The sequence below is a fragment of the Coregonus lavaretus genome, assembly GCF_964263955.1.
Source record: "Coregonus lavaretus genome assembly, chromosome: 12".
Taxonomy (NCBI): domain Eukaryota; kingdom Metazoa; phylum Chordata; class Actinopteri; order Salmoniformes; family Salmonidae; genus Coregonus; species Coregonus lavaretus.
This window is the reverse complement of record NC_139999.1, coordinates 8,093,762-8,108,155: the sequence shown is the minus strand read 5'-3', so window position 1 is coordinate 8,108,155 and position 14,394 is coordinate 8,093,762. Positions and strand designations below refer to the sequence as shown.

At 42.5% G+C, this 14,394-nt stretch overlaps 1 protein-coding gene across 1 annotated transcript in view; it reads left to right on the top strand.

Moving 5' to 3' along the window:
* LOC311138728 (copine-8-like) overlaps nucleotides 1–8,353 on the top strand; it is a gene marked incomplete at its 3' end in the record, with an annotated part of 39,144 nt that extends 30,791 nt beyond the window's left edge. Inside the window, exons 6-8 of the mRNA XM_084173527.1 lie at nucleotides 942–999; nucleotides 7,708–7,781; nucleotides 8,165–8,353. Coding sequence (XP_084029653.1) covers nucleotides 942–999; nucleotides 7,708–7,781; nucleotides 8,165–8,353 — 321 coding nt within the window. The remainder of the gene's footprint in view (nucleotides 1–941; nucleotides 1,000–7,707; nucleotides 7,782–8,164) is intronic.
* Nucleotides 8,354–14,394: the final 6,041 nt, after the last annotated feature.

Below are 14,394 nucleotides of genomic sequence, written 5' to 3'. Positions count from 1 at the left end.
AACACAAACTGGATATTAAAGATAGGAGCGGAAGCCTTAACGTCCGCTCAGGATTCACGGGGAGACCGGTGTTTCGTCTACCAAATTAGCAAGATCCCAAGACAATTCCTCCTGCCTTTATTGAGCTGAGGACCATTGTTGAGAAAGAGGGAGGGAGAGAGAGAGAGAGAGAGAGAGAGAGAGAGAGAGAGAGAGAGAGAGAGAGAGAGAGAGAGAGAGAGAGACAGAGAGAGACAGAGAGAGAGACAGAGAGAGAGACAGAGAGACAGAGAGAGAGAGAGAGAGAGAGAGAGAGAGAGAGAGAGAGAGAAAGGGATAGGAGCACATTGGAGGGAAAGTTTTCAGATCACACAGTAACTATAGCCTACTGTTTCTCTCTGTACTCCGTGTCTGTAGCTCTTTGGAACAGTAGATAGATAGAGCCCCATTCATAGTTAATGGCCCTTCAGCAGGCAGAAGTGCTCTCCTCTCCAGAACATTGGTGGTGTGGTGTGGTAACCTATAACTGGATGGGTAACCATATCGCTGGCACAGAATGAAAATAATGGAGATCACATCTGGGTCAACAATAATGAGGAGAATCTCACAGTGAGCTTGAATGAATACGACTGCCCTCTTGGATTCGTGTGGTAGGGCATGTACTGTAGATGGAGGGATAAACCCATTGGTCTCTGCAGAGACCGAGTAAACCTATGGCCCATGTCTTCTGCACATCTTTATTTAGAGCTGTGATGTGCCTGTGTTCAGAGCTGTGATGTGCCTGTGTTCAGAGCTGTGATGTGCCTGTGTTCAGAGCTGTGAATTTGGTCATGTTAAGAGTTGTTGGTTGTGTTGAATGATCATCAGAACATGGATTATGTTACTGTGTACTGGTTACAGTAATGTAATGGTTTTTAGCAGAGCGTGTATACGTAATGGTGTTTTCCCGTTCTTCTCCTCAGGGGGCCAAACTGCCCATGTCCATCATCATCGTCGGAGTGGGACAGGCTGAGTTTGACGGTAAGTAGCTACATCTCCTTTTCACAACATTATTACTATGAATAATATAGTATGCCATTTAGCAGATGCTATATCCAAAGCAACTTACAGTTATGAGTGTATTCATTTTACGTACATGTGGTCCCGGGAATAGAACCCACTGTCTTGGCGTTGCAAGTGCTATGCTCTACTAACTGAGCTACAGAGGACCATTACAACATTACTACACATACTGCAGTTGGACCTGAAACCATTTCACTTACAGTTTACAATACCTGTTGTTGTAGTTTACAATACCTGTTGTTGTAGGTTACAACACCTGTTGTTGTAGTTTACAATACCTGTTGTTGTAGGTTACAATACCTGTTGTTGTAGGTTACAAAGAGCTGCAAAATCTGGACCCCTACAAATCATCTGGGCTAGACAATCTGGACCCTTTCTTTCTAAAACTAGCCGCCGAAATTGTCGCAACCCCTATTACTAGCCTGTTCAACCTCTCTTTCGTAACGTCTGAGATCCCCAGAGATTGGAAAGCTGCCGCGGTCATCCCCCTCTTCAAAGGGGGTGACACTCTAGATCCAAACTGTTACAGACCCATATCCATCCTGCCCTGCCTTTCAAACGTTTTTGAAAGCCAAGTCAACAAACAGATCACCGACCATTTCGAATCCCACCGTACCTTCTCCGCTATGCAATCCGGTTTCCGAGCTGGTCATGGGTGCACTTCAGCCACGCTCAAGGTCCTAAACGATATTATAACCGCGATCGATAATAGACAGTACTGTGCAGCCGTTTTCGTTGACCTGGCCAAGGCTTTCGACTCTGTCAACCACCGCATTCTTATTGGCAGACTAAATAGCCTTGGTTTCTCAAATGATTGCCTCGCCTGGTTCACCAACTACTTCTCAGATAGAGTTCAATGTGTCAAATCGGAGGGCCTGTTGTCTGGACCTATGGCAGTCTCTATGGGGGTGCCACAGGGTTCAATTCTTGGGCCGACTCTTTTCTCTGTGTATATCAATGACGTCGCTCTTGCTGCTGGTGACTCTCAGATCCACCTCTACGCAGACGACACCATTTTGTATACATCTGGCCCTTCATTGGACACTGTGTTAACAAACCTCCAAACGAGCTTCAATTCCATACAAGACTCCTTCAGTAGCCTCCAACTGCTCTTAAACACTAGTAAAACTAAATGCATGCTCTTCAACCGAACGCTGCTTGCACCCGCCCACCCGACTAGAATCACTACTCTCGACAGGGTCTGACCTAAAGTATGTGGACAACTACAAATATCTAGGTGTCTGGTTAGACTGTAAACTCTCCTTCCAGACTCACATTAAGAATCTCCAATCCAAAGTTAAATCTAGAATCGGTTTCCTATTTCGCAACAAAGCCTCCTTCACTCATGCTGCCAAACATGCCCTCGTAAAACTGACTATCCTACCGATCCTTGACTTCGGCGATGTCATTTACAAAATAGCCTCCAACACTCTACTCAGCAAATTGGATGTTGTCTATCACAGTGCCATCCGTTTTGTCTCCAAAGCCCCATATAATACCCACCACTGTCACCTGTACGCTCTTGTTGGCTGGTCCTCACTACATATTCGTCGCCAAACCCACTGGCTCCAGGCCATCTATAAATCACTGCTAGGCAAATCCCTGCCTTATCTTAGCTCATTGGTCACCATAGCAACACCCACCCGTAGTCTGCGCTCCAGCGGGTATATCTCACTGGTCATCCCCAAAGCCAACACCTCCTTTGGCCGCAATTCCTTCCAGTTCTCTGCTGCCAATGACTGGAACAAATTGCAAAAATCTCTGAAGCTGGAGACACTTATCTCCCTCACTAACTTTAAGCATCAGTTGTCAGAGCACCTTACCGATCACTGCACCTGTACACAGCCCATCTGAAATTAGCCCGCCCAACTACCTCATCCCTATATTGTTATTTATTTTGCTCATTTGTACCCCAGTATCTCTATTTGCACATCATCTCTTGCACATCTATCATTCCAGTGTTAATACTAATTGTAATTATTTTGCACTATAGCCTATTTTATTGCCTTACCTCCATAACTTGCTAAATTTGCACACTGTATATTATATGTATTTCTGTTGTATTTTTGACTTTGTTTTGTTTTACCCCATATGTAACTCTGTGTTGTTGTTTTTATCGCACTGCTTTGCTTTATCTTGGCCAGGTCGCAGTTGTAAATGAGAACTTGTTCTCAACTGGTTTACCTGGTTAAATAAAGGTGAAATAAAATTTAAAAAATAAAAAAATAAACAATACCTGTTGTTGTAGTTTACAATAACTGTTGTTGTAGGTTACAATACATGTTGTTGTAGGTTACAATACATGTTGTTGTAGGTTACAATACATGTTGTTGTAGGTTACAATACCTGTTGTTGTAGTTTACAATAACTGTTGTTGTAGGTTACAATACATGTTGTTGTAGGTTACAATACATGTTGTTGTAGGTTACAATACCTGTTGTTGTAGGTTACAATACCTGTTGGTGTAGTTTACAATAACTGTTGTTGTAGGTTACAATACATGTTGTTGTAGGTTACAATACATGTTGTTGTAGGTTACAATACATGTTGTTGTAGGTTACAATACATGTTGTTGTAGGTTACAATACATGTTGTTGTAGTTTACAATAACTGTTGTTGTAGGTTACAATACATGTTGTTGTAGGTTACAATACCTGTTGTTGTAGTTTACAATAACTGTTGTTGTAGGTTACAATACCTGTTGTTGTAGGTTACAACACCTGTTGTTGTAGGTTACAATACCTGTTGTTGCAGTTTACAACACCTGTTGTTGTAGTTACAATACCTGTTGTTGTAGGTTACAATACCTGTTGTTGTAGGTTACAATACATGTTGTTGTAGGTTACAATACATGTTGTTGTAGGTTACAATACCTGTTGTTGTAGGTTACAATACCTGTTGTTGTAGTAGTTTTCAATACCAATATCAAGGAATTATTGCTCAATAATCACATTGGCTGTTCTCCGAGTGCTGGACCTAAAACTTTATAAAGACCTGTTTAAACTTAATGTTTAAACCTTTATCTGATATTTATTGTTTAAACTTTACTCAGATCTGCTGATCTATTATTTAATGTATGACACTGATCGTTAATACATTCAGACAACTAATCAAAGGCACTTTGCAGCCGTTCCACGTTCTCATCACCACCATTAGCCTGCCCTGAAAGCTCAATGATTGAGAGCGAGTCGATGATTAACTGATTAAATGTATACAATTCACACATGCAGAAGCCAGGTGCTGTGCTTCTGCTCTCATTTCTAGCAATTAGTCAGACGAATGACCTGCAAGCCAATTAGCAATTCATTTTGATTCAATAGAGGAGTGAGAGAGTGAGAGAGTCAGAGAGTGAGTGAGTGAGTGAGGTGTGTGATGGTGAGTGAGTGAGTGAGTGAGTGAGTGAGTGAGTGAGTGAGTGAGTGAGTGAGGTGAGTGAGTGAGTGAGAGAGAGAGAGAGAGAGAGAGAGAGAGAGAGAGAGAGAGAGAGAGAGAGAGAGAGAGAGAGAGAGAGAGAGAGAGAGAGAGAGACGAGAGAGAGAGAGAGAGAGAGAGAGAGAGAGAGAGAGAGAGAGGATGAGAGAGAGAGAGAGAGAGAGAGAGAGAGAGAGAGAGAGAGAGAGAGAGAGAGAGAGAGCGTGCTTGCTTGCAGAGGAAAGTATCGGAGTATGGGGTTGAGTGGGTTTTAGTGTAATGTAGTTTGAAGTGGTCAGGGCTAATGGCTGGGTTCATCAGGGTTCTTTGGAGTTCTTATGAATTCCAAGTAGAGTTCTGATTAACGAGCTGATGATTATTAGATACTCTATCGTCAGGAAGAATAGATTAGAATTGAGACAGGTCATCTCAACATTAATGTGGTTCCTGTAGGTGGTAGAATCTGAAGAGCTTATGAAAATAACATGTTTGTGGTTTGCCAGCAAGAAAGAGGGAAAATAAAGTGATTAAAACATCAATTAATAAACATAGTGCATTGTTACTCAGAGCATGTACTCAGAGCGTGTACTCAGAGCTTGTACTCAGAGCATGTACTCAGAGCGTGTACTCAGAGCTTGTACTCAGAGCATGTACTCAGAGCGTGTACTCAGAGCATGTACTCAGAGCATGTACTCAGAGCATGTACTCAGAGCATGTACTCAGAGCATGTACTCAGAGCAGGCGCTGACCAGCTGGCAAGTGTCTTCACTGACATTTTCAACCACTCCCTGACCCAGTCTGTAATACCAACATGTTTCAAGTAGACCACCGTAGTCCCTGTGCCCAAGAACGCCAAGGTAACCTGCCTAAATGACTACCGCCCCGTAGCACTCTCATATGTAGCCATGAAATGCTTTGAAAGGCTGGTCATGGCTCACATCAACACTATCATCCCAGACACCCTGGACCCACTCCAATTCGCATACTGCCCCAACACATCCACAGATGACACAATCTCTATGCACTCCACACTGCCCTTTCCCACCTGGACAAGAGGAACACCTATGTGAGAATGCTGTTCATTGACTACGGCTCAGTGTTCAACACCATAGTCCCCTTCAAAGCTCATCACTAAGCTAAGGACCCTGGGACTGAAAACCTCCTTCTGCAACTGGATCCTGGACTTCCTGACGGGCCGCCCCCAGGTGGTGAGGGTAGGCAACAACATATCCGCCACGCTGACCCTCAACACCGGGGCCCCTCAAGGGTACATGCTTAGTCCCTTCCTGTACTCATGACGATGAGACAGCCTATAGGGAGGAGGTCAGTGACCTGGCAGTGTGGTGCCAGATCCACAACCTATCCCTCAACGTCAGCAAGGAAAAGGAGGTGATCGTGAACTATAGGAAATGGAGGGCTGAGTACACCCTCATTCACATCGACGGGACTTTAGTGAAGTGGGTCGAGAGCTTCAAGTTCGTAGGTGTTCACATCACTAAGGGCACGACAGCGCCTCTTCCCCTTCAGGAGGCTGAAAATATTTGGCATGGGCCATCCATTGACTGGCTGCATCACTGCTTGGTATGGCAACTGCATGGCATCCGACCGCAAGGCGCTACAGAGGGTAGTGCGTACAGCCCAGTACATCACTGGGGCCGAGCTTCCTGCCATCCAAGACCTCTATACCAGGCGGTGTCAGAGGAAGGCCCTAAAAACGGTCAAAGACTCCAGCTACCCAAGTCATAGACTGTTCTCTCTGCTACCACACGGCAAGCGCCAAGTCTGGAACCAACAGGACCCGGTAAAGCTTCTACCCCCAAGCCATAAGACTGCTAAATAGTTTGTCCGGGTAGCTGTGGTTAACTATTTAACTATCTGCATTGACCCTTTTTGCACTAACTTTTTGACTCATCACATACGCTGCTCCTACTGTTTAATATCTGTCACTTTATTCCTAGTTATATGTACATATCTACCTCAATTACTTCGTACCCCTGCACATCGACTCGGTACTGGTACCCCGTGTATATAGCCACGTTTTTGTTACTCATTGTGTATCTGTTATTACTTGTATTATTACGTGTTTTACTTTTCTATTATTTCTCTATTTTCTTTCTCTCTGCATTGTTGGGAAGGGCCTGTAAGTAAGCATTTCACTGTTAGTCTACACCTGTTGTTTACGAAGCATGTGACCAATACAACGTTATTTTATTTTATTTATTAGGCACACACACACACTTGAAAATGCTCAAATCACAGAAATGGTATTTCATCAAGTTCATCATTGCTCTTGAAAATGAGATTTTCATCTCAATGAGACCAAGTTGTTGTAATGATGGGGAGGAGTATGTCTGTTATAAAAAGATGTTCTGCGTTTTTGACACAGAAATCAACTGTCCTAGTTGTTCAGGCTCTGGTCTTGTCCCGTCTTGATTACTGTCCGGTAATATGGTCAAGTACAGCAAAGAAAGATCTAGCAAAGCTGCAGCTGGCTCAAAACAGAGCAGCACACCTTGCCATTAACCGCACATGCAGAACTAACATCAACAACATGCATGCCAGTCTTTCCCGGTTGAGGGTTGACGAGAGATTAACTGCTTCTCTAGTAGTTTTTATGAGAAATATTACTGTGATGAAAATTCAAGATTGTCTGCATAATTAAATAACATTCAGCTCAGACACCCACAAGACATGCCACCAGGGGTCTCTTCACAGTCCCCACGTCCAAAACGAATTCACGGCAAAGCACAGTATTATAGAGAGCCATGATAGCATTGAAATCCCTTCCATCTCCAATTACTCACGCAAACAGCAACATTAAAAAATGGATTAAACCACATCTCATAGAACGGTGGGGACTGTGAGGGGACACACAAACACACACAAACACACACACACACAAGCACACACATTGTTTTTTAGTTGTATTGTTTGTATATTGTTGTATTTTACATTTGTGTGACTGTCCTTGTCTATCAGTGTATCATCAGTGTTTTGTTACTTGTCATGTCTTGTGTTTGTTGTGGAGCCCAGGAAGAATAGCTGCTGCTTGATTTGATGTTAAAAGTGTTCTTGTGCGTGTTTGGTGTGTGTTTGGTGTGTTTGGTGTGTGTTTGGTGCGTGTTTGGTGTGTGTTTGGTGTGTCTGGTGTGTGTTTGGTGCGTGTTTGGTGTGTGTTTGGTGTGTCTGGTGTGTGTTTGGTGTGTCTGGTGTGTGTTTGGTGTGTTTGGTGTGTGTGTTCTCTTAACCCTGCAGCCATGGTGGAGTTGGATGGTGATGACATCAGAATCTCTTCCAGAGGGAAGCTGGCAGAGAGAGACATTGTCCAGGTAACTCTCTCACACACACACACACACACACACACACACACACACACACACACACACACACACACACACACACACACACACACACACACACACACACACACACACACACACACACACACACAACACACACACACACACACACACACACACACACACACACACACACTTTAGTAAGTCACACAGGCCATGAACACAGCTATGAACAAACATAGCTTACCTTGACCAGTTGAAATGTCATGACTTTCCCTAGGAGGTCTTTATCCAGTGAGGGGTATTGTGGGAGTTTTTAAGCATTCATTTAAATGTTAAGTGTTTATTTATAATGTCTTATTAATAAGAAGTTATGAGAAGTTGTCATAAGGTATTTTCTCTCTCGCTATCAGTTTGTCCCGTTCAGAGACTACATGGATCGCACAGGGAACCATGTCCTCAGTATGGCCCGGCTAGCCAAGGACGTCCTGGCTGAGATCCCTGATCAGTTCATCTCCTATATGAAGAGTCGGGGCATCAAACCCAACCCTGCACCGCCCCCCTACACACCCTCCGGACACACACACCACACACAGATCTGACCACCTCACACACACACACACACCTTTACACTGAGTACTGATGAGAGAGACGGCGTCAAAGATTTGCAACCCCTAGGAATCCTGGGACGGGAACTCTCCATCTACTTCCTGATTGGAACATTGGGACAGGAAGTGATGTAAGAGGAAGTTGTTAAAGCGAAATGAGTTTGTGTCAGAACTCTCCCAGATAGATACCTCTCTGGACTGGGGAAGACAACAGTGTTTCTGTTAGTTGTGGTTCTATCTATTCTGTTTGTCTCTCTGGAGGAAAAGAGAGACTGCCATGGAGAGACTATAGGTTGCTGTACCATACAAGGACTTGGTGATCTATGAATTGTCTTTTTATCAACATACATGGGCCAGTGACTGTTTTTTCTTGTCTTGTTTGAGAGCAGGTGTGGTCGAGGGGTCATGTTGTGGTTGAAACTTGTGCCTGTCTGTGGAGTGGTCTTCTAACTGTAACGGGACAAGTGGAACCCTTATATGAACTCTGACCTCTCACCTTCAACCTTTGATCTTGCTAGTCATTGGTGTATTAGAGTGTGTGTGTTAAGGTGGTGATGTTTTTAGAACCCTTTCCATCAGTTTTCTAATTTGTTTTGGGCCTCAGACATGTCCAAATATTGATTTGTAGCTTCATCATTCTCATTTGTTTTGGGCCTCAGACATGTCCAAATATTGATTTGTAGCTTTATAGTCTAATTTGTTTTGGGCCTCAGACATGTCCAAATATTGATTTGTACCTTCATTATTCTAATTTGTTTTGGGCCTCAGACATGTCCAAATATTGATATGTAGCTTTATAGTCTAATTTGTTTTTGGCCTCAGACATGTCCAAATATTGATTTGTAGCTTCATCATTCTCATTTGTTTTGGGCCTCAGACATGTCCAAATATTGATTTGTAGCTTCATCATTCTAATTTGTTTTGGGCCTCAGACATGTCCAAATATTGATTTGTAGCTTTATCATCCCTGGTGAAGAAAGGAAAAGTATTCTCTTTACGTCTTTTTTGTTTCATTGCTTCTCTTCATTTTCACACTCCCATAAGTTATCGACTCTTCTCTTGCTTTACATTTCAAAGCATGTTTGTGTAGGATGAAATGTCCCCTTATGCCTGTATTTATAATGTATCAAAGTGGCATGGATATATAAGGATGTATAATGAATTTGTATTTGGTTTTGAACAATTATTTATACGTACCTTCCCAGTTTAGATTTATGTACAACACAGTTAGTTAGAAGATAACAATATGGTAAAGCACAAGGGAGAGATAGCTTAACAACCACCACAGCAATGTAACTATGCACATCAGTGTTGGGACTTGGGACACGCTGTAACCTGTCTGTGACATCCTCATAACTGTGACATACATAATCACAACTCTAACATACATCATCATAAGCATTGGTTTTGATAGTTGACCAGGTCATATTTGGGATCAGTCAAAGATATTGTAAATATACATATCATTACTCAATTAGAAAGCACAAAAATATCTACTACTCATATTTTATTATCTTTCCATCTCTCTATTTCCATCTCTCTATCTCTTTCCATCTCTCTCTCTCTTTCCATCTCTCTCTCTCTTTCCATCTCTCTCTTTCCATCTCTCTATCTCTTTCCGTAGTGAATGGATTTTTGTTTATTGATATTAAGCCTCTCTGGATAAAGACAGTAAATGTATCCACTTGAATAATATTTCATTCTATTGAATCCTTTTCATGATCAACAATCATTCAACAATCATTCTACAATAAATTAACAATAACTCGTCCACCAGTCCTTTACAGTCGCCCCCCCCTCCCCCCGCCTCTCTCTCTGGTCCGCGCACAGCCTCTCTGCTCCCTGAGAACAAGCCATTATTGTATTATAATCAGATGAAGCCATGCTCAAATTAAATCAAGCTGAGATGTATAGACACAGTCTGGACACCCACAGGGCAGCACACACAGACAGACAGATCTCCTCAGCTAGCTCAATACTCTGTAGGCCTTAATCATACTGTAGACAGCATTCCAACCAAGCCTGATAAAGAACTAGGGTTGCATAATTGCGGTAACTATATCCCAAAAATGGTAATTTTTGGAAAGTTAACGGAATATTGCCACCCTATACACAACTCCCTCCTCTTAAGAGTTGTGTTGGAGTTGTTGGAGTTAGGATCCATGAGGACTGCATGGGTTGGGGGGGGGGGGGGGATCACATTTAGAGAGATGGGGGAAATGGCTGAAGCTGGCTTATGCATTGTTGTGTATAATACATGGGGGGGTAAAGACAAAGGGCACATGATGTACTGTATGTACAGTGAATTCTATAGCTTGGTTTTCTCCTTATTGAGTGACGTAGACATAGAGTATCAGGAGTGTGTGTTTAATCATTAGAGTACTTTAGAACAATACATATATTCCTCCCGATCAACTTTAAGGAAAGCACTTTATTCTATTCCTTAAAGGTGTGCTAGTACTTCCAGAGTATGTGTTTTATTCTTTTGTGGAGATGTTGATGATCGTATTGATATATTATATATATATATATATATATCTTTTTTCTGGAATGTGTGTGATGATAAGCCATTTAATCTGCAGAGTACACTACAATAAAATGAATAGAATTGCACATTGACTTGAATAGGGATGTTCATTCTAGTAGTTATGTTTCTATATAGAAAGACAGCGTCTCTCCTCAAATCCTGATCTATAGGGTTGCCATATTGTGTACTGTACATCCATCCACTCACCTGGGTTACAAATACAAGACAGTGTTTTTATATTCCATGCCAACCTGTAACATAGACACCATCTTATCCGGATTATGTGCATGTTAGTGCCATATAATGGCAGCAAGTTCAGTGGACTGTTTGCTTTCTCTTCTCTCTCTCGTGCCTGGCCATTTCTGTTGTTAGGGTGAGCTCTCTTGATAGGAGATATCACACGTGGGGAAACTGTAGCCGACCAGCATGTTGCACACAGTTCATTGTTAATATTTTTTGATCTTGTTCTTTTACACCCCTCTTTTCATCTTTGTTGTTTAACTCTCTGGGTTTCTAAATTGCATGGTCCCCCTTTTTTTATTTGAAGCAGTTTTAATTGTACATGATCGTTGTCATACAGTGGGTTGTGAAATGCTTTCATTGGATTGCCTTAAATTACAATTAATAAAGAACAAATTACTACTTTTATATAAGTTGTTGGAGAGTCGTACTTTGATGTAGAGGTCTTCACCGGTCCACCCGAATACCCGAGACCTAAGCAGGTCCAAAATTCAACAGGTTGGGTCCTGTTTCATTGTCATAGGGTCTCAGGGTCTATGTAACTAAAGCTGACGATCCACAGCTCTGCATTGCCTGCAGCATATTTAATTTACTCTAATAAGATTTATTGACTTATATAAGGCTTAGGCAACATATAAAGACATATTCGTTAACCAGAAGAGCAACTTGGCTGATAAACAGGTTTTTCAGGTCCAATCGGGTCTAGACCCGGGCCCGTTACAGTACGGGTAGGGTCTAAGTCTGGTTGTTATCGGGTCCATTGGATTCGGGTCTGATTATTCTCGGGTCCGTTCGGGTCCGGGTCTGATTGTCCTCGGTTCCGTTCGGGTCCTGTACTTTGATGTCCCAATTAGTTATTTAACTGAAGCTCAACAGACTGTACTGTATAGACTGTAGAAGTTTTGCCACTAACAATATACTGTAGTCCTTCCTACAACAAATTGTGAAATAATTCGACAATGATTTGTTTTATGAAGCTAATTCAAATATTTTAGCCTCTGAACAGTTGACTTAACCCTTCTACTGCAGTGGGCTAAATCAGGGTCACACAGAGTGTTTCTTGGTAGTCTTAAACAAATCTACTTTGAAACAAAAGTATACACCTCACACACATGGTTATGGGCTTTAAAGAAGACACCTGTACCATGTCAGAAATAGAGTTGAAATGTATAACATTTTGAGTTTGCATCCCAATATTACACTATATATGCATCACAGAAGACTGAATTATAACAAAACCGGAAACACCGCATTTTCAGCTGCTTTTTTGAAATAATGTTTATTAATTATGAAATTATTAAGAATATTAATAACATTCCACCCATGAGACCACTAGGTCATTTGACTGCAGGAAAGGGCTACAAGTTGATTGGTCTCACGTTGCCAAATCTCCCATCGACCTAAAGGGGTCATTCCTAAAAAAAAAGTCATATAAAGAATGTCTGTTCTCATTGACACTAACACCAGAGTCCAGTGACCGGCTTCCCTGGTTCAGCTCAGGGCTGTTGTCGTGTTTCCCAGAACTCTAACACTTTCACAGAAAAATTGAACACCTTCATAGTTCTGTCACCAGAACACCACATTAACCCCTCTATATCTGTTCTGCCAGACTAGATCTCTGACCTGCCCAAAGTATGGTCTGCTGTATGACAGCCAAGCCACCCAGCCGCGTTGACCTTGGCCACGTTGAGGAGTAACCTGGATAGTACCACCACACTCAGGAGATGGCACATCTAGTTGAAGGGCCAGACAAGACAATAACTCAGTGTTCCTATGCCTGGGCTAATGGGTGACCCTTGAACCTGATGTGCCAGATCTCTGCCCTGTCCAAGTGTGAATCAGGGTAGGGCAGAGATGTGTGTGACCAGATGTATGACAGCCCAGACACCCAACAGCTCAGCTGCCCAGCCGTCCAGGCACTGTTGTTGTCTGACCCTTGACCTTGATGTGACAACTTCCTGAGTGCTGCGCTACTGTCCCTGTGTCTTGTTTAGAAGCTTCCTGACACCAACGAGCAGATAGCTTTTGACACAGCCACACCATGGAAATAAAAAGGGAATGCTTCTAATGAATTTGAAGGTCCTTGGGTGTCACTGTCAGACTTTTAAACTTGGATAGAGACATGAGAAGCACTCTATTCTGTTGATACGGTGTACAAGATTCTGTTTAGTGGAGAAAATATTACATAATCATATTTACTAAACAACGTGTTTGACTCCGTTCCATTGACGCCATTCCGGCCATTCCAATGAACCCGTCCTCCTATAGCTCCTCCCACCAACCTCCTCCGGTCTGAATAAAGGCGATGAGCCAGTGGAGGATGCAAACACACACACATATATATCCACACACACACACACACATATATATCCACACACACACACATATATATCCACACACACTCACACACATATATATCCACACACACACACACACATATATATCCACACACACACACATATATATCCACACACACACATATATATCCACACACACACACACACACACATATATATCCACACACACACACATATATATCCACACACACTCACACACATATATATCCACACACACACACACACACATATATATCCACACACACACACACACACATATATATCCACACACACACATATGTATCCACACACACACACACACACACATATATATCCACACACACACACACATATATATCCACACACACACACACACACACATATATAATTTATAAACAACACCTGGCCAAAGCTGTGAACTCACAGTGAAATTTTCTCTCCTATTTTCACTTTTTCTCTTGTTCTTTCTACACAAAATAAACTCCAGATCATTTATCTTCCTTTATAACAGAGAAATTGGGAGATTTCAGGGGATGCATTTGGGTTGCATCAGGTTTTGTCCCCTGAAAAACCCCTTGAACCACCACTCGACCACACTGCCACTCATGTGAGAGTGGCACACGCTTTAAAACCGTTTCCCCACTCAGAGGGCCAGAGCTAATGGACACAGTCAGAGAGAGAAATGGAGGAGATGACAGGGAGGGAGCGGGGGAGGTAGAGAGAGAGAGAGAGAGAGAGAGAGAGAGAGAGAGAGAGAGAGAGAGAGAGAGAGAGAGAGAGAGAGAGAGAGAGAGAGAGAGAGAGAGAGAGAGAGAGAGAGAGAGAGAGAGAGAGAGAGAGAGAGAGAGAGAGAGAGAGAGAGAGAGAGAGAGAGAGAGAGAGAGAGAGAGAGAGAGAGAGAGAGAGGCTGAGTGATCCTGTTAAAGCACTAA